At 36.2% G+C, this 27737-nt stretch overlaps 1 protein-coding gene across 1 annotated transcript; it reads left to right on the top strand.

Annotated features, from left to right (window-relative positions):
* The first annotated feature begins 1866 nt into the window (after positions 1–1866).
* LOC111029070 (homeobox protein Nkx-6.1-like) lies at positions 1867–27737 on the top strand. The gene is made up of 4 exons (XM_022307917.1): positions 1867–2589; positions 4933–5360; positions 14362–14531; positions 26180–27737. Exons 2-4 carry the CDS (start codon positions 4952–4954, stop codon positions 26423–26425), a joined length of 825 nt encoding a protein of 274 aa, XP_022163609.1. The 5' UTR covers positions 1867–2589; positions 4933–4951; the 3' UTR covers positions 26426–27737.

Genomic DNA, 27737 nt, shown 5'->3' with positions numbered 1-27737 from the left:
CTACTTATTATCCCCATTAAAGCGAGGTACCTTATATACCTATATGTTTTTTAAATAATAATTTAACACTATAATTTTCTTTATTTGATAATTGCACCCATGTTTATAAATGTATAAACTATATATATGTATATACAATGTTAATTAATTGGGTATTGAATTTGAAAATTTGTTAAAAAAAAATCATTGCATGTATATCCCCTAATAATAGTTATTTTAAAATGTTTGTTTTAATGATTAAATTATAGTTCTTAAAAGTGGTTTTACAAAAATATAAACGGATATAATATCTCTAAGGAACAATCACCGAAATTTTTGTCGAAATCACGTTTGAACAGTTTTTTAGTCTATAATAGTTGGTAACAAACATATAAATAAGAATTATTTTACAAATAAACTCACATATTTATTCTAATATAAAATTTTATTCATTTAATTCTATATATATATATATATATATATATTAAATTTATATGTAGGTATTCATAAGTTTCGTAAAATATAATATATATATTACTGCATAATATAGGGTAAAATACTGCATGTTATACAACATGTGTATATACATAGGAATATATCCTTTATAACTATAATATATACATGTATGAACAATATACATGATATAATGTAAATCGGAGAAATTTTGATTTTTCACTGAGTGGTGGAGTTAAGCCAGTTAAGAAACTTCTATCCGGGAAACGCATTCATCTATATATAATTATAATAATTATATGCATAACATAAAAACTTAATATGTATCGCGCATTGCAGAGAGATCTAGGTATAGTATATACAATATACCTACCTTTTTTTTTTTGTTCATAAACCGACGACGACAGGGGAACTGCTTTTGCAGTGCTCCCGCCCATTGGTATCCGCGTATATACATGCGGCCCATGTCAGACAACGACGAGCGCGGGTTGTATCATTAGTCACGTCGTCTAGAGCCGCAAGTCGACCAGCACCGCCGCTGCAGTTAACGGAGCGCTATAAACAATAATATAATAATATTATTAAACACCGCCAAGTCTTGGTGTCGTCTCGAAGATGTATATTTTTTTTGTTTCGACCATTATACACGATTATGGGATGCAGAAGCGTATTACACGCATTTCACATATTATTATATAGGTTATTATATTAGCCGAGATATATAGTTTATTATAGTGTCGTGCCTATGTAGGTAATACACCTATACATTTATTTATATGTATAAACCTTGTTACAGCAGTAGGTACCTACATCTGTAAATAGGTATATAATAGGTATATATATATATATATATGCATATATTATGTATAAAACAAAACCGGCAGTATAATATTTATAATGATAGAACATAAAATATTTAATGATCGTAATTAGCTATATGTAAGCCGTAAAAAATTAGGTATATATGTAGACTATAATATTAAATATATATATAGGTAGGTACATATACTTACGCGCGTATATTATATTATAATATATAAATATTAATTTTTTTTTAGTTTCGCCATCCCATATAATACGGATATATACACACCTACCTATATCTATATTAAAATATTATAATACGATATTCTTTTTGCGGGGCGTGGCTCGGCGACGCGGGGACACACGCAAACCCCTGTTAACCGTAACGAACGAACATCATAATAACAAAGCATTAAAATCGAGTTCTGTTGAGTAGTAATTGATTAACACGGCCGCCGCCGCCGCCGCTGGTCCAAGTGTGCGCGGTGGGAGCGGCGGCGGTACCGATGGGCGGGCACGGCCGACCGTCCAATCTGGGACCCGGTGGGCGGCGCCCTCGGCCGGCGAGCGGAGCCAGCCCCCCGCTCGGCCCGTGACTCTGGGGCCCGAGGTGTGTGTCGCCGCACACCACACGCATTCATTTATCGTGCGTCGTTTTTTTCGGTCACATCCATCCACCGGTCGGTCGCCGAGGACCACTTTTCGATCTCGCGTATCATTACATTATTATAATACGGTCCGTTGTTGTCGTTGCAGTACGTCGCGCGTACATCAACATATTATTATACTGCACCGTCGTTGTGCTGTACAATAATATTACCCGTCGTCGTCGTCGTCGTCGTCGTGCGTATCGTGATTCACTTTAGAGTGTACCTATATTGTTCTAATATTATATCGGTACTTGATTGAAACGATTTTTTTTTTTTAATGATTATCAGATAGTCAGCGTAATACAAATCGAGAAAATTGTTCACTCGACTTTATGTAATTGACAATCCGCGTTTTAATATAAGTTATAACTTATAGAATATACCCGCTATTACAGTCGTATAATATAAAGTTTAATAAAAAACGCGCGTCTAAATACCTACCGCCGTTAAATCTGCCGACAGTAGTAGTCGTATATATACAAGAATATTGTTATTATGTACTGGTCGGCGAACGCGAACGTCTCGTAGCCTGAATCCTCCGAGTGGACAGACGGCGACCTATAATCTATAGCGTCGCTGCAGCACACGTCGCCGTCGCCGAACGGTGACTTTTTGAAAATCGTCAGGTGTGCCGAGCATTCACCACGACGGCATCGCCGGGTGCACAGAGCGGGACGACCAGCGAGGCTGAGGACTCGTCCAGGTTAGTACATTTTTATAAATAATCTATATATTAAATATGTATATAGATACACAATATATAGGAATACACTATATGTTATAATTTATATGATTATAAACATGACACACTGACTTGCACTGGCTGGTTTTCGTGGTGATTTCGTATAAGTTATTCGTCACGTATCATCTATACAACATACATTCCGTTTTTATTAATTATTCAACTATTATCCATACGAATAAATATAACTATAATAACAAATTGTCAGAAGTTTTTTAAATTTCCGATTATTGGGAGTTGGGTTTTTTCGGGACACAATACCACGTGATCGATGTGTCCCAATAAAGTGGATAGTCGATATCATACGGCACTTATTATATATTTATATTATAGAAATGTATATATGTGATATACCTATGTACACAGCTGCAAATCCATTGATCGTCATAAAGGCAGCTTATACGAAATGAGTTTGTTACCTATAATATATATATCATATTCTGCCCAAAGTCTCGGACCCATTTGATATAGTGGTACCTAGTACCTACAATATCTATATTTATATATTTATATTTATATACCTAAATTTAGTATAAATTACTTACTATGCATATAAACGTCCACATAATAGGTCGATTGGCATAACCTAAGCATACATTTTATGATATTTTTGATTTTTATAGTGGTGAAACTATTTTATACATAAATATTTTACTATGCTCAAATTTTTATGGTGAGATTTGTAATTATAGATATAGGTACTTCAAATTTTTAAATGTATCTGTCAATAAATTATTTTTAAAAATTAAGAATAAAAAAGCTATAGTTAGTTATAATTAATTTTACACAACCAAAATACATAAGATAGGTACTTACTACTTATTGTTTTTATATAACCTTATGACTTATATTATGATGTAATTATATATAGCATAATAATACGCAAAATATTATTATTAATTACCATCGATTTATTATTTTGTTTAATGAATTTGGCCTAGGTACTGTACAGTGGAATATTTCGGAGATGTTTTTACCACATTAAATTGGAACTTTCAATGTTACATTCACTTAGTTGCAAAAATTATGTAACTGCATATATTTAGAGAAAATGATAGGTTTAATAAAAAAATATCATAAATCAGTTATTCTTTTTACAATATCTATTCAAAAACGCATAATGTGTCTTTCAGTGTATAATTGACATGTACCTATGTAATATATAAATATATATATTTATATTATACACACCAACCTTGCACATAATAATGTTCTAGATTGACAAATTATTGCGTATACCCATAGTTTAAAATCGTATAAGAGGCATAGGTAATAGGTATACCAAGTTACATTATATTAAAGGTATTATACTAATATAATATGGGTTAATCGTTTTCATTCAAAAATATATTTTACACTTAGCTACGGAACTCAAAATCTGTAATACATTATTATATATAGGTGCATCCATATAATACGTCAAATAATATATATACATATAAAACTAGAATAATTTACCACGTCGTATACAACTGCAGGAGCTGCGCAGCGATGAGAATGGAAATTTTCCAGTATTATGAACATTAACAATAATATATTATATTATAATATGTAGTTTCTACATCGGTAAATATATTTCGGAGGGTCGTGACGCGGGATCATTGTGATGTAACGGTCTCCTCGTGGGTTGGACGTGACGACAGCGCGCGTATATACATATCACATATTATATATTTATAATATGTATTATAATAGATGTGCGAACACTGCACTGCAGTAAAACCTATAACGTACGTATTATGGAGGTATTGGCTTTAGAGTGCATGTACACTGTACGCACAATAATAGTATTATTACCTTTATAAATTATGTAGGTATCGTACCAATATTTATAGAATTACTGCAATGGCAACAACTTATTTTATATATAAATATATATATATATATAGGTATATACATATAATTTTATTTATATACACATGTCACGATATAGTATCTACTTATTATAATATGGCTTTTACGGTGATAGTTCTATTTAAAGGCATTTCCTCCCAATTCTATCGGAGTGTACCTATATATAATAACGACAATTTTTTATTTATTTACACGATTTTTTTTTATTAAATTGGCGCTAAATTACAGAATTTGTAAAAAAAAATTAGATAAAAAAAACTAAATTTCAAAAAACGTGTCACATTCAATTTATTATTGAGTTTCCTAAAATTTAAGTACTGATGGGCCGTGTATAATATATTATATACAATAATGTATAATGACTGCATCTATGATGATAAAATACAATATGATATCATGTATAACACAATTTGTTTAATATAATAAACCATTGGTGTTTCAAATGTGTAGGTCGTCGTTGGGCTCCACGATGATGTTGTCCCAGCAGCAGCATCACCACCATCACCACAACATGCTGTCGCCAATGTTCAACTTTTTGGACGTGCCGTGCAGCAGCAGTCCACCTCTGGCTGCTCTGCACACCATGACCGAGATGAAGAACGGGTGCACGGCGGGCAACCCACATGGCATCGAGCAGATACTGTCGCGGCCGCCGACCACGGGGGCAGCGGCCGCCATCAGCCACCAACAGCGGGCGTTCAACAGCGTGGCCGGCATCGCGGCCGCCGGGATGGCTGCGGCAGCGTCATACTTCCACAACGGTGGCGTCAAGCACCCGGCTACCACGCTGGCCGACCTCACCACCAGGAACCTGTACTGGCCGGGCTTCCAAGGTCTGGTCAATAACCCGATTGCCTGGAGGGACAGGCTGGCTAGCCGTAAGTAACACCATCATTATTGTGTATAAAATATTAAAAGTGTATAATGCCACGCATCTATTTAAATATATATTTAGTATATAATATAGGTACCTATATAGATATATTGCTGAGGTGATAAGTTTTTTGGATTTTACAAAGATTTACGGTCGGAGTTTTATCTCTCTTGATTTCATAATACCTATATAGGCGGTAGTCTATAAGAACCTATATATACATATAGTTTTTAATAAGTAAAATGTTGAAATACATAGGTATCAATATTATGTGGTATTGGGAAGGATAATTATATAATTATCTTCTCTCATAAATACGTTATACACTTATACGTATTTATAACTATACAACAAATATGTATATATCATGTATAATAATAATTCTCATAATTCTATTTAATTGAGTTTTATAATACAAAGTGATTCTGCAGTCATGATGACATAAACCTCTTTTTATCCTTTAATAATTTGCATTTATAAAAATTCAGATTATTTAACTTTTAAGTATACATTAGGTATATAAGGGCTACATATATTATACTTTCAAATACTTAGATTTCTTATTTTGTTAAATACTTTTTTACAGAAAATTGTTGATAACATCTATAAATCAAATTTTGAAAGATAATATAATAGTTTATGAGTTATTAAAATGTATTTGTATACCTAATTACTAAAGATAATAATACTATAGTTTTTATACTAATTGTTTTACATATAAAATACAAATAGGTAATATATTTAATACTTAAGTAAAGTATTTATATGCTTTAAATAGGTTTTATAATATATTATAGCACCCTATACCAGATGCATATACTTTGTAAATTCTTACAAACCATAAAATGATTATACAAACATTATAGGTACATTAATATAAATTACTATATTTTAAAATCATTATTATACGTATATAGTCCCTAGGTCCCCCGAATACCCCCTATAGATCTTATAAATACACAAATTGACAAAAAACTACTCGTTAATTAAATTTCGATTTAGAAACATATTGGTATAAATTAAAAAATACACATATCTTAAATCTGTACAATAAAAAAGTAGTTATTATTTATAAAAACAAAGTTTCTATCACCACAGGACACTATATAATTAGGTATAGGTACAAAGATACTTCAACGGTATAAAACAATTTAAGTTTAATTTATACTTTGAAATAAGTGGTCTTAATAAAAGTATAAAGAGGTATCCACTTGAAAGTTCGAAATGAAAATCAGTTTTTGAAAAAATTATAATATATATTAATGTATGTGAGATTATTTAATATTGTATCGTAATTAGCTAGATTAGTTTTAAAAATAATTAAAATTAAAACTCATTTTTCAAATTAGGACAATTAGGTTATTATTTTTAAGTGTTATAGAAACATATTTAGTTCAATGAATGCAAAAATAATTTTTAATGAAAAACATTATTCTATACTATGTTGTGTATACCTATAAATAAATGTAAAACATAAAAAATTTCAAAAGTTGACTATAATTTAACAGATATATATTTTTAAAAACATTCTAGGTAGGTATATTTGAAATAATAATATTGTCGTACCTACAATATGTATGGCATATCCTTGATTTACTGCGTTATGTTTGTATATGTAGATTAATAAATAGGTTTACTGCAGTTATTTTTTTATCTATTGAATTTTGTCTTATAATATTATTATTATATACACACACTCACTCGGCAAAATACGCACATAAATTTCAAGCATTCGTATGCAATATGTATTATATATGTTTTAAGCGATTCCAGGCTTTCGTATATTATGCATATTATTATATACATATGAGAATTATGCGGGCGAGTGTGTGTGTGTATAATAATATTATATATATACGGACGGGAAAACGGCGTTTTTATTGGCCTATGATTTCGACCGACCAGTGACAAATGACGTCCGCGCAAATATCGGCAACCGCCGCGGCGGTCAAAAGCGGTAACAGATGTGTGCGATTGCTGCAAACCCCTTGTCCGCTGCCGGCACACCGCGGACACAAAACTTCGTTTTCAGCATAAAAAAAAAAAATAACCGAGGGGGATAAAAACACACACATACACACACACACGCAGGCTGCGGTAAAAGCTCTGTGTACCCCTCCAACCCGCAGACATATATATATATATATATATCCGAGAAGGATTATTAGGGGTGCTAAAGTTTCACCGTGACGAGCGTATATTTCGTCGTATATTTTTGAATTGTGTGTGTGTAAAATATTGTATACCATTATCTTTCGTCACATCATATTATATATTCGTATACGGAATACCCTGCACACAATATATGTATGTATAATATTATGCGAGTATAAAATGCCTGTGGAAGGTTATAGATATAATATTATATATATGTAAGAGAATAGTGGACGTAGCTTGTTGTTCGTCACACTGACCATTATAGTGTACCTACATATTATACGCATAATATAATACAGGCGTATACTTAAATTATATATGATATACAGATATAATTCACAGGATACTGCCGAAGTCTAGTTTTTGTAATTTATCGTATATTATAGATATATATGGCAGCCGTACTTACACATACATTTAGTAGGCATAGCTAAAATAATATGAAATATATTCTGTCAAAAATCGGTAATTTTATCAGCATAAATGTTATATTCCACTTATCTTTATGATTTCGCGGGTACTATAACCAAATACTATATATAGTATAATTTATATAGTTTGTGGCGTTTGTGCGCTGTACCACAAATAATACACGCACTGGGAAAGTACTCACAGAAATACTGGGTCTAGGACGCGGTCATAATAAAATGTTGGGTTACAAAATTTCATGTATATAGGTACAGTTGGGGATTTTAATATTTCATATTAAAGTTGTACTTATGTTATTCTGCCACGTAATTTTAAACCGCAAAATTTGGATTAGGTATACCCTTTATAATATATTGTATATACGTCGTCACCATATTATAATTTATAATACTCTGTGTGTTGTGTGTAGGATATAATATATTCAGTCTATGTCTATTTGAGCGACATTTGAAATTTTTTAATGATCGCAATAACAACAACAACAAAAAATCGCTATAGCTCTGTACATTATATATACATAATAATATAAACGCACCTATAATACGGCGACTGTTGCGTGCGTCTAATTGGCACGCATATTATATTGTACCACCGCATATATGTATGTATATATATTATTTTAAGTGTGTGTAGGTGTATTTTTTTTCAATTATAACGTTTGTCGCGAAACTGACAACAAAGGATCATAAAAAACAATAAATATAATAATATTATAGCTGTATGGTATACCGCCGGGCGAGGAGGAATTAATTGGTTTGGTTTATGGGCATAATAATAATAACATGCATATATGTATATCTGACACACTCGCGCATAATGGCAGGATGACCTTTCTCCTATCTCTTTCTCCGCGTACATGTATATGACAATATAATATATGTATAACGATATCAATACGCGTACATCAACCGAGTTTATAATATAATATATTTATATATATATGTGAAGATTATAGGTGTATCAGCTATACGTATATATAATATAAATTATTGCAATATAAATACAGGGTGAGCATTCATATAACTATGGATATTATATTATGCGCACGGCGTATACCTGCCTATACGACGGCAGCAGCACAGAACATGAGTAAAGTCTCGTATTTTATTTTATTATATTGTCGCGAAATCGTCGTACATATATTTTCTATATATTATGATGGTCGAGGAAGGAAAAAAAGGGGTTGGTTTATTATATTATTTTATATATATTATGTACACTCGTCTTATTCGCGGCTGCGCAAGCGCTGTACACGATCGAGGGATTTGCGGTCCCCCCTCATAATAATATAATATATTATTATTGTACACATAATAGTATATTGCAGCGGCTACGCTTTCGCCGCGGTGCAGTTTATATGTAGTCTGCTGCAGTTCGCCCTCGAGGGAAAATCCGGTCCGGGGGCTGCAATATGGCCGTCGTGTGTATATACGCCATATTAACTGCAGTATATTGCGTATAGAATATGTATATCGGACGCGCGTGAGTGTTATTATGTATGTATATAATATTGTACTTACACTTCCTTAAAGGGGTGCGAGTGTGCGACGGCTATATAATGTTTATAATCGTATACTATTATGTAGGTATATATAAACTTAATGTATTGCGTGGAGGTGTGCTTTGTGGTTTTTAAACGATATAATATAATATATAAGACCATATAAATTATATATGTGTGCTCTCGTGCGTCCGTATATAATAGAAAATAATATGTTTAAAGGCTAATAATATATTAGTCTCGTGTAATATAAATAAATATTAATAATAATTCTGTTGTTCGAAAAATGTTGTTAACGCAATAAGCTGCATAATGTGTGTCCATACATGTGTATATATATACAAATATATCATTATAATATACGAGAACGCTACTCAATTTTCCGGGTGATTCGTTACGTGTGTTATCATAAATAATAATAATAATTTCGACCGTTCGTCGCGTATATTATTTTTATGGTTCTCGCAAAATTACAATCGGTCATCGCAGTTCAATAGCAAAGACTGTATGAAAACTATTAAAAAAAATATTTTATATCGTACGCGTTTATAATATTATATTCTTTTGGGTTTATTGGCAATACCACGGCGGAGGCTCATATTAAAACACATTTCTTTTTAAAATTTTAGTATGTACTCCAAGTTACACGATGTATCACATTTAAACTCAATTGTTTTTAGAAATCGATAAGAGAAGTGACTCGAATCTTCTATTATTAGCATTGTACTTATATATATTTGTCATACACTCATCATGTTACATGCGTATTAGATCATACTGATTTTATACATTTTTGAAACCGATAAACGTTGTTAGAAAATAAACTATTGGGTGGTACACACGTATAATAATAAATTATGTTTCTGTAGTAAAATATTTAAGGTAGGTGTTTGAAGTATTCGAATGAAGTCTTCATTCTGTGGAACTTAACTCTATACTTACTACGTACATGATATATTATCTAGACTAAAGTGCCTTTAAAAACAATATATTAAGAACTGCACTCATGTTCAGCGTCACTAAATTAAATTCAACGTATTATAGGTAGAGATATTATACACAAATCAGAAAATTTCATAAGTCTTATTACTATAATATATCATCGATTTTTTGAAATTTATTATAATAATCTATACACGCATAAAATCATTATTTTTCTTGGATTCTCTCTTTATGAGTTTCACAATATAAAATAATACGAGCATATTGTACTTCTTATAATATCGTATAATGATCAATAATACATAATCATACATGTTATCTAGGTAATATTATAAGAGTACACGCGCACAACTACAAACACACATGACGAAATTATTGTTCGTCCGTTCCGCACGTGTGTTTATAATTTATATATATCATATGAGAGCAATTTTATACAATATAATTTAAAGCTGCAGTCTCTCTGGCCTCCACGTCGGTGGTGGTCCGGCGGAGCTCGCGGCGCAAGCTGTTGCGGCGTGGCGAAAGTGTTATGGCGTGCGGTAATCTCCGGCGGAACTGACCGCCGCCCCGCCGCCCGCATCGTCGAGCGGGCGGGCGTTCGGGCGGTCGGGCGATCGCCTGAATTCGCGCGAGTGCTTGCGCGCGCGTACACCTACCCTTATATAGCCCGCCCGCTGCGCGGTCATCATCCCCCGCGCGTGAATATAGTGCAGGCCCGCGATATCGTATTTTCAATCTACAAACTATTCAATTAGCTTCCGTCACAGTGTCAAACAATGTGGGGGGACGACGATATTATATAGCCGCTCCCGCCCTTATCGTCGTCGTCGTCGTAGTCGTCGTTTACGGTGTACACAACACTCTGTGATGCATATATATATATATATATATCGGCCGCCACCGTTGTTTTCCCCTCATTCGCGCACCCACCGGACGACGTGTGCGGATGGTGGGTAGGAGGAGAATTTTATAAGGGTCAAATTATGTAATGATTTAAAGGGACCGCACCGCAGCTTCCGCCCTATATAGTGGTATATACGTAAACACATATATATATATATAAACGAGCGCGCGCGGTATTAAAGCTTAATAATATCGCCGACCGACCCGAAATCCCGTGTAACGGCATGTGTGCCGTCTCTAAAACGACGCACACACACACACGCACACACGCACACAATCCGCAAGTGCGTATCATCCATTTAATATATGAAGGGATAATTGAAAAGGCTTTTTTTCGAAAAATTTTTCGGGCATTTTATTTTTCTTTTCTTTTTCTCCGCATTCACACCGACAAAAAAAAAACGATTTGATAATGATATATTATAATCTGTATAATATATATATATATATATTTATAAGTATAATATTTTCATTCCTCGGAAGTTTAATTTCTTAATTAAATTTCATTTTCCGTGTTGAAAATCTTAATAATATAGATATTGTATACGATGTGTGAACAACATTTTACAGATAATATAATCTCTTAATTTTATACTTGTCGATAGTTTTTTTATTACCTAATTGTGTTGTTTATGGAACTATATAATATTATATAGTCTTCGAACAGATACGTTTTTAATTCTATGTCCAAGTCGAATCATTGGGATGATGTTCTTAATCACGATGATTCGAGTTTATATGTAAGCTTTATAAGTAGTATTGCAGTTAAATTATTTCGTATACGCAAATTAAAAAACGCATAAATCGAGATTGTAATAAACCTGTAAAATTGAGACACCCATTTTACCTATCATATATATTATATACGCCCGACTTAACATATACATTATAATATAGTTATAGAAATAATTATGATATACCTATATAAATGCATCTTTTTTTGGGAAATCACTGCTCGAGTATTATATTATTATATAATTACTTGAAATATTTCTGACCAAGACAAAGCGAAAACTCAATTGGGTAGCAGATGTAGGCAACTACAATTATACCAAAGAGTAAAGGCCTATATACCTAATACATAATAAATATGCTTATTATTTACACAAGTGCCCTTACGGATTAAACCGTTTCATAAGTAACTTTGCGATTTTATACGTCGCATTTAAAGTCATGTTCGATTGCTGCGGGTGCCCCTTCCCCCCAGCCGTGGTTTCCACGATAAGCAGTGTCTGTCGCGCCGTTCGCTGTAGCGTTGTGCGAGCGCGGGTGGTTTTCTTTTCTCTCGTTTATCCATTTCCCAAGAAAAAAAAAAAGTCGCAACGATGGGCGTAACGACGTATTTTTCTGTGTATATAATATATACGTTTATACACACGCGTGCGCGCTAAAGTGCGATGGCGGGCTGCGGCCAAAGCCGACGGAATTACATTGAAATGCAGTAAACGGGATTTGGCGGTCCCCGGGCGCCGCCGAGAAATAGATCGTTTATTTGGTTTTTCTTGTTCTGCTCATCCGCGGGTGCGTGCGGGTGTGTGCCGGGTATGATGGTATATGGCGACGGCGGATGGACGCGAAGACGAAAACAACGTTTTTCGGGGGTACACGTGCGTGTGTGTGCGACACCACCACCACCACCGCCGCCGCCGCCGCCGCGGATTGTGTTAACAAAATGAAATTCTCGTTGACACGCTTTCCCGGAACCCTGAATATCGTCCGCCGCTCCCGTTCCACATATCGCTCCTCGTCTCGTCGAGCGAGTGATAAAAACATAACGCTCCCTTTCTGTCGTCCTCCCGACCGCCGAGCCGCTATTTCCCGACATCCCACACGGTCCCTTACACGCACGCACACTTGCTCCGGGCTGCTTTCCCTCGCGGTTTTTATCCGGCAAAAAAATACACGTATATACATTATATATCATATCCACACACACTCGCGCACACATGCACACACGTGTACGATATACGTACGTCGTACACTGTATATAGTGTATATAAGCTATTTATTTTCTCCGCACGCGTTCGTTTTAAACGTATTTTATGTTGTTGGGCTGCTGCTCCTTTTATTATATTACTTTTGCTCGTTGTTTTAAACGATGTATATATATATATATATTATATATATATCGTAAGTGTGCGTGCTTGTGTGTGTCGGTGTGCGGAGAAGGAGCATAGGGGAAAAAGACACGAAAAGAAAGAAAGAGAGAAAGAGTGAGAGGAGGAAACAGAATGCGTGGAGAGATGCTATATATATATTATATTATATACGTGCAGCGTGTTTTCGGCGCCCTGAAAATCGACCGCAACGATCATTCGGCCAGATTGTTGTGTTTACGATAACTATTTGCCGGCAATATCGAAAAGGAAACGCCACCGCCGCCACCACCGCCGCCGCGGGGGAAACGTTGTTATTTTATATATTATTGTTTCTATATTGCTTGGAGACGTTTCCTTTATTTCTCCTGCCACCGCTCCTATATACCAAAATTCGATAATAATAAGAGCTATTCCGGAGTTGTTTGAAATTGTCGCTAAGAGTTTACGACGTTACAATACATATATATATATATATATGTATATACATACGGACAATTGCAGGATGGTGTGTATAGACGAAACAAATTGAGTATAAGTATATTTTTTATTATTTTCCTTTATATGATACAATCCAAAACAGTGATTTTTACTCTGGATATATATAATAACATGTACAGCAATAGGCATGCATTTCTGATAGATATATATGAACGAAATCGTTCGTTTTAGTGTCTTACACTCGTTTATCGTTTATGTATTATTATTATATTCTTCTGCTATTATTGCACTGATAATTCGTCGTAATACAATCGACAGTGTAATAATGTATGATGCAAGTAAATTGTAAATTATTTACTGAGTATAATATCATTGACTGTAAGAGTGTGTTAACAGGTACCTATATACGGCTATATATATATTTTAGGGCGCGCACAATAATATTTTTAAAAAAATGCGTGTTGAGTAATAAAAAATAAACAATAGAAACAGTACATAATAACCACAATAATAATCGTGTTGATGTTTTCCAGTGAACAATTCTAACCAAGAGAAGGACGGCAAAAAGAAGCACACGAGGCCCACGTTCAGCGGGCAACAGATCTTCGCGCTCGAGAAGACTTTCGAGCAGACCAAGTACCTGGCAGGTCCGGAACGGGCGAAACTAGCGTACGCACTGGGCATGACCGAATCTCAAGTGAAGGTAAGACACTATAAAATAGTTACTTAATACTTATAAGGTATACTATACAATGTTGCACTGACATCACGAAATACAATCATTTGTATTTTTTATATGTATCTTGATTCAGTCTTCGATGTTATTTTGCAGTCACGAATGGTCTGTTGAAATGGTTCAAGTCCTCTCGACCCCTATTTGCGTAGTGTACCTAATTTCAACTTAAATGTAACTGCAAAAATCGTCACCAGACGTAGCGCGAACGTATTTTTGTAACGATTGTAGTAAACATAAAGAACGGATATATTATATTGGTGTACTTGTTATGACGTATACCTTATATAGGGGTCCCCAGTAACAAATTATTATTATAATTTCGTCGGTTGCAGCGTAATAGTTGGCGCATTCAGCAGATACACATATATATTATATATATATAATACATAATTATACAGACGGGCTTAAGTGACGGCGGGCGGTTGAATTATTTCCCCGCTTATATACATACATAATACATATTATTATTATTATATGCGTATTATATAATACGAGGAGGATTTTTTCGTCGTTTTTTATTAAAAATTATAATATTATATTTTATACGAATTTACATTTTTATTGAAAGGCGTCGTCGTGCGGTTTCAACGCGTCCCCCCCCTCGTCCCCGGCCACTTCCGCTACCGCGTACTAACGTCCCTTCACGATACATATATATATATATAAACATACGCATAGCGTACACACACACACTCACTGTCGCCACGCGTTGAGGGCGATTCAATTATCTGTGTAATCCTCCAATTATAGTGACGGGGTTTCGGGTTGTTATGCCGCCACGGCACAACCCCGCGGACCGCTGCCGCCATCCACCAGTCACGACACCCACCGCGACGCCGCCGCCACCGCGTTTATCCCGTTCGCGTATATAACAATATATATGTATGTATATAAGCGCCGTGCACTTGTCTCTTCCTCAAACAACCGTTACCACGGTAACCGACACGGCGGCCGACACTGCTGGGCGCTTTTAATTGCCCCGCGAAGAAGCGCTAACGATCCGCTCCGTCGTTTTTCCCGCCGAGCCACCCCGACCGACACCGTCATATTCTGTTCGTCGACAGCGGCGGCGGCGGCGGCGGCGGCGGCGGCGGTGTCGGTGATGCCATAAATCACGTCGACGTGCAGGGGCGGCAGAACAGCGCAGCGCCCTCCGTCACCGTCACTCCGTCGCCGCCGCCGCCGCCGCTCGAATCCTGCACTCGCCTGCCCGTCCGCCCGCCGCAAACATCCGACACTCGATGACGACGCTTCATTAGTGCACGCATCCACCCCCGCACCCTTCCTTGTCCGCAGCGTCGAGCCCGCCGCTTGTAACCGCTGCTTGTATAACGCCTCCCGCGCGCCGTCGTATTAATCTCTATATAAAAAGTGCACGTGTCCCGGTCGTGTGCGCATCGCGTATGTGTGCACATACTATATAATATGAGCGCGGGGCAAGCCGTGCAAACAAGCGTGTTTCGCGTTAGTCAAAACACGTCCTTCCGCCGCAGTGTCCCCGTCGTCGGCATACGACTGCTTGATACGTGTATAATGTGTATCTAAATACATGTTTGATATTGCAGTATTTAAAGCGACGGTACTCGACGAGAGTCTCGACTCGGCGGCTTGACGAACTGGCCACATTTTCGGAGGCTGTAATATAGTCGACTATAATAGTCCACCTATACCACCCTGCAGCACCGATACCCCGATAAATGCGTTCGCTCTCGTATTCGTTTAAAACTGTCGTGGTTATCGCTAAAATGCTACACGCAATAAATACTGAAATGGCACAAAATACAAGTAAAAAATAACAAAATACAGTTCAAATGTGTATTCGAAATACACATTTGAAATATTTTAAGATCGCTTTCACACAGAATCTGTAACGGTCGCCCGTTCATCTTATTTAATAAATATTTATTTATTATTATCATCATCTCTATCGAAAACTTAATATAGTACCTACAACAACATTAGTACCTACCTAATATAATGTAGGTATACGTCATAAATTATATATCACTATTGATCCGTTCAATATCTGTATGTGCGAGTGAAAGATTTAAAAAAAACATCGCGAACATATTATTATAAATGTAGGCGTACATTGCCTACACCTACTGTATAATATGCGTATTATTACGGTATATATAGTGTTTGTGGCGGTGATATTGTATATACTACTCGACGAATATTGCCGTTTTAACATTTACCCCTCTTCCCGTTTCTCCGAAATAATATATATATTATTTTCTTCACGTCCGCAACGTTTAATTTTATTATTGCGCATAAAAGACTCATCGCATCATCTGATACGGGTTTTAAGTGATTCATACTCCCGCGCGTGTATAATATTCCGTTTTCTGTTTTCTGAAACGTTCTACATAATATATATACATATATATATACACAATAACGTTATTTGGAGGTATAATAGCTTGTTTATACATTTTTGGAACGGCCTTTTCATTTTTTTTTTCGTGTTCCTACTCAGAACAATTCATTTATCAACCTACGTGCAGACGTTTGTGAAAATCCTTTGGTTCCTAGAGTTTTTTTATCGCCAGTCACGTTTCGTTTATTGATCGATTATTATTATTTTAACTCGTAAGTTAAGAGCGACTACAATATAAAAATGATTTTAAAATGATTTCCAAATCGAAATTTTATGAATACCCATTTATAATAATATTATGATCCTAATACACGAATACTATGGATAATAATGTATATTATTATACATCCACACTGTATGTGTGCGGTTGCAGATCGGGGAATAATATAATAATAATGTTGCAGGGTCATATTTATATATTTAAGTATACAGCCATATATAGTCAGCCGCGTCCTTAAGACACCGTTAGTCGGCAATCGACTCTCCGCCGCATCGTGTTTGCAGTTCGATATCGCATTATATACGTGTATAATTTGAGGTTAAGAAAACCATCGCCACTGTTTCTTGCGGTCTCCCGAGACGTTGGACTTATCCGGCCTTAATGGCGTTTGCGAGAAGGCTTAATTCGACGGCTGTGGCGTATATGTGTACATGAATTATGTATGTATATAAGCACCGTTGCCGTATATATTTGAATATATAGACTCCAAAGCGTATATAGGTATATTATTACATGCGTGTAGTGAAGACGACACAGTATACCTATAATCGATCTATGATCAATCGGGATTTCGAGCAACACGTTCAAGTCATCTACGTAGTACCGATTTATTTTTTCGTTCACACTCTACAATCTCTCCCTCTCTTTTTACCCCCTGTCTTTTTACAGTTTACTGTTTCTCTATAATTTTACAGTTTTTTTTGTTTGCGTTGGTGGCGGGGTGTTGCAGTGTTATCACGGGACGTACATACAAAACGGGTTCAATGTTTTCGTTTTGGTTTTTGCTTGTACATAATATATATAATATCCAATAACATTATATACGAAACCCAAAACGAGCGTGCACACGTATGTACTACGCATTAGCGAGCCAAATCGGATTAGCCGTTGAGAAAACGCCATATGGGTACGATACCGATGGGATCCCTGTGCGTCGGGTTAACCGTCCGTGAACGCGCGTATATATACACTTTGGCGGTGCGCACCCCTTCGGCCCGCGAAGGGTTTGACTCGATAAACCAATTATTATATGCTTACGCTTATATATATATATACACTCGAGCTTGAACGGCGGTCATCGGTTTTTCGCGATGTAATCAATTTAAAAAAAAACCTATACATTATACACACAATAACAATAAAATAATGCATCACGCGAGAGAGGGTTGTTTTCGCGCGACGTAAATATAAATAAAGTGTTCCGTTAGACGTGGTGACGATAAATACACCGCCCATTACATATCGTCGTGTGCATAATATAATATACATATATATAAAATATGATGATGTCGCAAAAACGTTTTGACGCGCCCGAAACAGGAATAATATCATGTATGAGTCTTACACGCAAGGCACGCAGAAAGCCCGACGCTTTTCCCGAAAACGTTCTTACCGTCGTAAGATATTGCGAATAATATATTAAAATGTCTACGCAACATAATATAACTATTATAGTATCGTGTGTTGCATTCCGTTGTGTTGTAATTGTTAATGTTATTTTATACAACAATATTCTTATATTATATTATTATGTTAAATGTATACATATTATATTATAATGTATAGTATAGTCTTGACACATTTAAATTAATTTGTTTCGCAATTGTAAAATTGTTAAAATATACATAATATATAATATATATAAACATTATAAACACTTGTACACCATAACCAAATGTTTACGCTGTAACAGTTGAAAAGTAAACGCATGTCCCATTCACACTTTGAGAAACTTAATTAAAAAATACAAGCTCTACAATGTTTAAGGCATCATTCTAAAATGTGTAACGTTCTATATACATCAGTGTGTATCAGTACATATTAAATTATATTCCCTGCTTTGGAATTGGAAAAAAAGGACACTAATAAGGAAAGTAAAACACATGTCCCTAAAGAATTATGACATAATATTATAAAATGTCGTTTGGAAAAATTAAAAAATACTAGGGATTTCATGGGGTAAATACTTCATATAATATATTATACATGATATATGTGGGCATAATGTGGAGTAAGTACAATGAATGAAACTAATTTAAAAAGGAGGCGAATTTCGCAGAGTCAAGCGTAATGAACTGTTATAATATATATTATACGATAACCGTGTTAAAATCTTATGCGGTAGATATCTATAGTCGACATCAGATACGTGTGTGTGTGTGTGTGTGTGTGTGTGTGTGTGTGTGTGCAGTTTTATAGGAATATATCCGCATATATCCATTATTTTCCAAACGATCGCGGTACAATGTCGCACACTCGCACCCCCGAATAATGTTTATATAATGTCTAACGCGTGTCATCGATCTATTTTACGTTATATTATGTGTATATAATTACAGACGATGCATCGTGTCCTATAAACTGCAACGTCAAATCGCGGTCCTATAAAGTCGCTGTTTCGTTTTGTTTTTTCCACCGGATTAAATTTGAATTTTAATACGCAAATTACATGGAGGCGTTGTTCGGGATATGTGTTGTGGCCGATACGGCATTACCACGGATTACCCGGCGCGCGTGTCGGCGATAAGGACGACACGCGTTATCCTCAATCACGCGCTACAGTTTACACACATATATATACGATTCACGGCCATGTGCCCATGTACATACGAGCACAATATACATGTATACGCTTATACTTTATAGTATAATGTCCAAACATTACATTGTAATGATATGTTAAAGATTTTTGGGTAAAGTAAAACGATATACACAAACGCATTGCCGAAACGCCCAAGAGGAAAGGACGACACATTTTTCTTTGCTCCGACAATCTTTTTTAAACATTTTTTGAGGGTTTAATTTTTAACCTCTAGGAACATCCCGTCTAGTAACCGACTATCAAACCAATCTCTATTCATCTCCATAATATTCTAATTCGGTCCACTTCTTACTAGGAGCAGGCTTCCATGTAATTTTTAACTGCAGTATAATCATCCCTCATATACTTTCTATATTTCCTCTGTCTCCCCACCTATCTTTTCCCTATCGGTTTTTGTTCAAGGACTGTCCTTAACAGAGGGGTTCGACTTTTCCATGAATAACCAACCCATTGCAGACCATATTATGCTTTCTTTTTTGTTGGTCTTTAAAATGTATTCTTTATTCGTTATATATACCCGCCTATAGATACATGGTTTCTATAGGTATGTCCGTTTTTCCTTGTGGTCTCTATTCTCCTCTTATATGTTTTATTTTATTGGAGTCGTCCAAAGTCTTTTGCAGTATTTTTCTTTCGAGTATCGGGAATTTATTTTCATCTGTGGCCAAGTTTCGGATCTGTACAATATTACCATTCATGATCCACTTATACAGCCATATATAGGTATATTAATACGAGTATACCTACCTACCAGATATCTATATTTATACATTATACATAGTGTATACTACATATGCTATAGATGTGCTTTTGAGGCGTTGGTTCGGCATTAACTTGTCTAACACTCGATTAATTAAAACATAATTCTAGGGATTTCTTCTCCGCCCACTATCGTATATACACCACGCACCCACACGGTCGGTATACATTGTGTATACGCGCGTCCCGGAAATCCCTAAATTAGCATAATAATGTACCACGCGGCCATTCCCGGTCTAGCGAGCGTGTGTGTTCGATACCATCTGCGGTACATTAGGAGGGTAGGTGTGTGGGGGTGAACGGAGGCGGTATAACATGTATAGGCGGAACGACACGTCTAAAAATCGCGAGAGCGCTGCAAATTTGAATTCGCGTATATATATATATATATATATATATGTTTAAATGTGTGTACACAGTATATACGCAGTGCTCGATCATGTTCGGAGATAATTTCCGAATAGCATTTGAATAAATTTATCGCACGTGTGTATATACGGACATGTATTTATATATATTTATATAAATACGACAGTGGCGACGCGATAACATCGTATGTATATACCAGAGCCAGTGGCAGCGTCGAAAAAAAATATAAATAAAGCGAAAAAAACCGGCGCTTTCTCGCCTCCATATCCCACACCCCTCCAGCCCACTTGCAGCACTGTCAGTCGGCCCGACAATAATTATAATTTTTTTTTACCGCCATAATCATCATATATATTATACTACTCGTCCCTGCGATCTTTCCGTTTCATCTAACCTATGTACTTACAATGATTTATAACGATATGAATGTCCAAGTATATAGTCGTCCATAAAATCTCGTCATGTCGTCACTCGCTTTGTTCTTACTACGGTTTGCGGTACCTATAATAATATTTGTTATGCACGTTTGTGCTTAGTATTAAATAAATGTGCTATATTACTATATAATATGGTATAATATGTTTAATGTACATAATACATATAATTTACTCGACTGCATGCCTAAGATTCGCTAGGTGTTTAGGCACTTTTATATACCTCGACGGCGTGACCACTTCTCGTTAGAAGTCCGGCGAGACTATTTTTCGTAAATAAAATCAATTGCATATCTAATATTATAGACTAGTGTTCTAGTATAAGACTAAACCGTTTGCCCGTAATTTTATTAACAAACGAATATAATATAATAATGTAAATTATGAGCTGCTGCAGTATAGGGATCGAATGACGGAGCCGGGGTGAAAACATAAATTTGGGAATAATAAAAATATGAAAAAAAAAGAGGTTTATTTCGTGTTACCGACCTAATAAATCTATCGTACGCGCGTTGGACCGACACTGCGACGGCGGTGGCCGAGTTTTTCGTTTGACGGTGACGCGCATTCATCAAGGATTTTTTTTTCATTTTCCCCGCTCCGGGAATTGGCGAAAAAGCGACGGACCCCGCGACATAATCAGATTACCTTCGATGATTTATCGCCTCTCCGGCCCCCCGTCCCCGTCTCATACGTGTACATATTTATTACACTGCATTATAAATTATAATATTTAATATATTATTTATTCTATTTTCAATGTAAAAACGATTTTATATCATTCGTATATATATTATACTGTTCAGTGTACACCCATCATTCGATTTCCAACGTTCAAAATCCATATAATATTTTAAATATAAATTATGTGTTACATAACATGATATTATTTGTGTCGTTGGAAGTACCTATAAGGCTATAATATGCCCTCAGATACAGTATATATGGTAGGTAAATACCAATACTGGCAATATACCTGCCTGCTGGCCTCAAATTCCGTGCACCGTTAGGTCCATCGGGATCGCCGAGTCCAGCTATCATCGGTCCAATTATAATATACGGATCCCACGTCCTACCCTCCACCTCCGCGATTTTGCTCACCGAGCTGTTTATGCATATACCGCGTGTTTTATCGTCGTCCGGCGCAAATCGGCTAATTATTATTAATCCCGTAATGGCGTAGGCGTATCCGGCCCGGAATAACGTGGTGGTGTACTGCAGGTATGATATTATATCTGTACATGTGCGTATTATGTATAACAATATCGTCCGGGTCGATTTTGATTCGGTTAATTAACGTTTCCATTATTAATATTATTATATTATTCAGCCACGCCGCCCCCGACTCGCCGGGTCCCGACCGAATACATAATCACAACGTGCGTTATACACGTGCAATTAACCGAACAAATATGTACATAATTCTATGTATATAGAAAGAGAGAGAGATACACACACACAGAGATAGAGGCAAGTGAGCGGTGTACGAATATCGTTTGTATACAATATGTATATAACGTTATTATATTATATAGGTAAGCCGCGTGTGCGCGTATTTTCCACGGGTATATAATATAAATACGCACTATATACACTACAGCTATATAATCGTATATTTACACGCACAATTTCCCAAAGTTTCCGGGTAATTACACCTCGCGATTTTTCAAACCAGAAAATACGAGAGAAATCGTGCTACATACTTTCTTTTCGAGGTATAAAAGTATATAATATTAGGTATATATACGCCTTCGAAAATCCATAAATGTTATGTATTATATTTAGTCTTCTATAGGTACTTCCATCGAATTCGCATTCTCAATAGTCGATGCTATAATATAATGTAGGCAATATGTATTTGTTTTCAGTGAACATCAATTTATACAAACTATTTATATTTATATTACACTTCGCTTTAAATCTCATCGTGCTATTGATGAGGTGTGTATAAGACCTTAAGTGGATACTTACCCCAATCATACTATTTATGTATACCTATACACCTATGTAAAGCGAAGACAAAAAGATTATTTAAAGCGGTTTTCGGCTTATTATGCTTACTTTTATGATTCACTGATGGATGTCATTATTACGTCCACAATGGTATAGCCTGATTTTTAAACACGCTTGTCAAGTTTATAATAAACGATTTTCATTTATTTTATCTATAACGACCTAGGTAAACCATTTTACGGTCACTCGTAACCGGGAATTTCACACACACCGTGCATTGTATATTTGTATTTGTATATTAAATTTTTAGCAGATTAAACACAGTAGCATTTTTTTCAAGTTAATGGGCCACATTGTGTCCATAATAGTAAAAACAGAGAGTTTTGATGGTCGCACGTGGTTTTTGCCCAATTTAGACGCGTGGTAAAATTCCGTCGAAAACAATTGTGCGCCAGCGTACATATATATGCATTACAAACAATAGATAGATATGCGTCCCTTTCCGGTCTTATTTAATTTGTCCTGGGGTAGATTATTTTTTTTAATGACATAACCCGTTGTTACGGTATATTCACGTATATATACACACGACACGACGACGGCGGAGGTGGCAGTACCGAGGAAGGATGGGTTGGCGGAACAAAATGTAAATTAATACCGTCGGGGGTGCAGGTTAAAAAACTTTTCAACCGCACATTGCGCGCGCTTTTTATTCAAATGACAAACGCCCTGGAGAGCACTTGGCCCGCCTGTTTTAAATGTATAAAATGATGATAATAAAAACACGGGATGAAAAAAAAAATGATTGCGAATGTGTTGAGGTGAGGGCACGTACAGCGCGTAAAAAAAATCGTCTCCATTGCGCGTATATAAAAAGAGCTGTTTTCGTGTGTTTTTTTATTTTTTATTATTATTATTAATACTAGGTCGCAGATTATGCGGTTTAATATTCACTTCCGAGAGCCGTTTTTAATTTTCATCCGATTTAATTTCCTTTAATACCTTGTGCTCGACGTCGTTAATTAATTTGAATGGAACATAAAAATGAAAATGTTAAATTAAAGCTGCCTTCAAATTCGTTTTATACCGTTCGTTATTCTTTTTATATTCCTATATTATATTTTATCACCGAGTTGTTTAATCAGATCGACTTGTTCAGAGCCACGTTATCACTATATAGATATAAACCCTATTCAGTGTATTTTTTACTCTCCTATGTACGTACCTATTTATGTAAAAAATGAGTACCTATACATCATAAAATACACGTATGTAATACCTCGATAGTGCAATCGATGGGAACGGTCGGCCACTGTCGTAGTACGTCATATATATTATAAGAACTTAATTTGTGTACCTCGAGCACCAGAATCGTGATAAAACTGTCAGTTCCTGTTGAGTTGATTTCATAATTAACGTTACTATACCTGGCCATTGCTTAGTTCAATTAAATGTTATAAAATATTTATACAAGACAACATCGAGTATGGTCTAGTAGATAATGTCTTTAAAACGATTGTACATCGTAATATGTTGTTTACCCGTCTAGATCATCGACTCTTCTATACATAATGTATAAGTACATCGACGGACGTTGCTGTGCACGCGTAGTCCAACTAGGTGGTGGTCTGTAGTGGGCGGAGCGGGTTGGGTAGCATGTTGGGGGGAGGGGTGGAAGACATAAACTACCGTCGTCGTCATCGTTATATGGGGTTGGCAACACTGCGAATTACCACTCCACTCGCCTTGGTGGTTCCTCTCGCGGCAGTTTTGATCTCGTCAGCTTGTAAAGCAAACCGTCCCCCCGCAATTAGTAGTATTATCGAACACGGTCGGGCGGGGTGGCATTCGCAAGACGTTGCAAGATGTGACGCCGAGATTATTGCTGTATAACGCAGATACGTAGGGGGGTGTAGAAGGGGTAAGCGCGCCACGGACTACCGAGCGTCGGCGAGTTGAGGATGGTGGTTGCGATGGAACAGGGGGGGGGCGTTATAGGGGGACGGCCGATGAGTAGGTGGTGGCGGCGGCGGCGGTGAGCGCGCGCGCAGTCCAGATGGCGTCGTCTTAATGCGGTTATTAAAAACAAGACCGTCTAACGACCTTTGCAAAAGCCCGGGGGTTGATTAATGGCGAATACATGGACGCCTAAATACCGCGTAATTTGCAAATACACCGGCACAAACGGCCCCCGGACGGTCTTAATTACGGGCCGTTCCCCCCGCAAATGGTTTAACTTTATAATTAAAATCGCATACAGCGATATAATATAAAGTTTTAGCCCTTCCGTCTCCTCTCGCCGCCCCGTACCTATATATACATATACATATATATATACATTATACATACGTAATAGGTATATAATATAATATGTATAGTCGTGTATTGCAGCAGTACACTCGCCCTTATATACATATACCCGGTAAAAACCCCTTTCCGCCGCCACCATCACCGGCGAAGCCTACGAAATAATGGCCGTGGTCTTAACTCTTTTAATTATGTGGAAAACGATAATATTATTATATATGGTTTACACATATATTAAATATATACATACACACACTCGTGAGCAGTGCAAGAAGTATATATACCTATATACACAGTTCGCTTCCACAACCGTCGTGCAACCGCCCTCGCGCGCTGCATCAGAATATGGGTGCCACTCGCCGCCGGTTTAAGATTTCGTTAAACTGCAGTTGTTCAACGCATATACGCGCAATAATTTACACGCGGACTGCAGTTGCTTTAAAAAAACGATATCGGCGCGTTTGCAGACTTTGACGCGCGTCTTTGACTACATACACTATTTCTTAAAGACCCTGCGCATTGTTACGATTAAACGCCGAAAATTGTGTACTCGTCTAGACATTGAACTCGCGTGTTTTTGTCGTTTTCCAGGTGTGGTTCCAGAACCGGAGGACCAAGTGGCGGAAAAAGCACGCCGCCGAGATGGCCACGGCCAAGAGGAAGCAAGAAGAGGCGGCCGACGAGAGCGACGAAGACGAAGACATGCGTGACGACAGCGCGGCCAAACGGCTCAAAAGGGAATTGGCCGCGCACTACGGAGGCGGAGGCGGAGGCGGAGGCGGCGGCGGCGGCGGCGGTGGAGGTGGCGGTGGCGGTGGCATCGGTGGAAGTATATAGCATCAGGCTTGGCCAGGAGTCGGTCACCCTGGCACCTTGGACCTGAAGACTCACGAATAAGCCCGTCGAGATCCGAGTATACTTGTAGGTACACCGCCGTTAACCATGCGCACGTTGTACAATTCCGACGATGATGATAAATTAAATTATTATCATCACTACTATTATTATTTGTACATTTCTATATACCTACTCATAAGTATACACAAATATTTTATACATATACAACTTTATTATTATATATAATACATATTATAACATTTATGCCTATCCAAAACGTCTAGTCATCGCATAATTTTTTTATTTATTTTTTTTAGGTATTTGTGCATATTATTATTGTTATTATGTAAAAATGTAGAGAGCAATACAATTATACGGTATCGTGTAATATTATAAAACGATAATATTATTAAGTATGGCGCCGTGCCGCACGTACATAGTTACTCCCCACCGGCCCTCATCGTATGGTTATTGTGACGTATAATATAGAGGTATGTTTAGCCGAAATTATGTACAGACAGTGTATATAGAGGCGGACGGACCGTTTTACGTTTTTTTTCAATAATTCGTCAAATCTTCAACATTCGTTCTGTACATAAAATACGCATGTACGACTTATAGTCCGCGGTGTGTGCGTTTTGTTCTTTTTGTTTATTCGATGTTCCCCCTGCCCTATTACCCCATTGTATAGTGTTGCCCGCCCACGCGTACGCAACGCTTCGACAACGACGATCATTATTATTATTATTATTATTATTATTATCTCAATAATTAATATTATATTATATTATGGCCATTATTAGCTTTTTTTGTGCGCCGATCATTATACAATATTAGAATGATAATACTCAACACTTACTTGGCAATATCGGTACATATTATTATTATTATTATTATTATGTACCTACAAGTATGTGTATTATGTATACAGTTCACACAAATTACTAAAATAGGTAAATACGTTTTCACTGTTTTGTTTACGGCTTGTAATCTCTGTTGTATAATAATATGTCGGGAGTAAACGGTTTTAATATATATATATTAATATAATAAATCATAATAACTTGTAATTACAATGTGAATATACTATGATATTATATCCCCCTTTAAATACGTTGTACATATTATATTTAATGATTGTTAATAATATTATTTATTTAGTGAAGGTACGTTTGGATAATCGTTTGCACTTATAAACACATGTACGGTTATACTTAATTTACCACTAAACCTTAAGTTAAACAAATCATGTAATCTTTAAACGAAAATAAGTGAAATGTTGATTTAAAAAGACATAATATTATTATATACA

Source organism: Myzus persicae, unplaced genomic scaffold (genome assembly GCF_001856785.1).
Source record: "Myzus persicae strain clone G006 unplaced genomic scaffold, MPER_G0061.0, whole genome shotgun sequence".
Classification (NCBI taxonomy): Eukaryota; Metazoa; Arthropoda; class Insecta; order Hemiptera; family Aphididae; genus Myzus; species Myzus persicae.
Note: the sequence above shows the minus strand (reverse complement) of the source record. Positions and strands in the feature narration are given on the sequence as shown.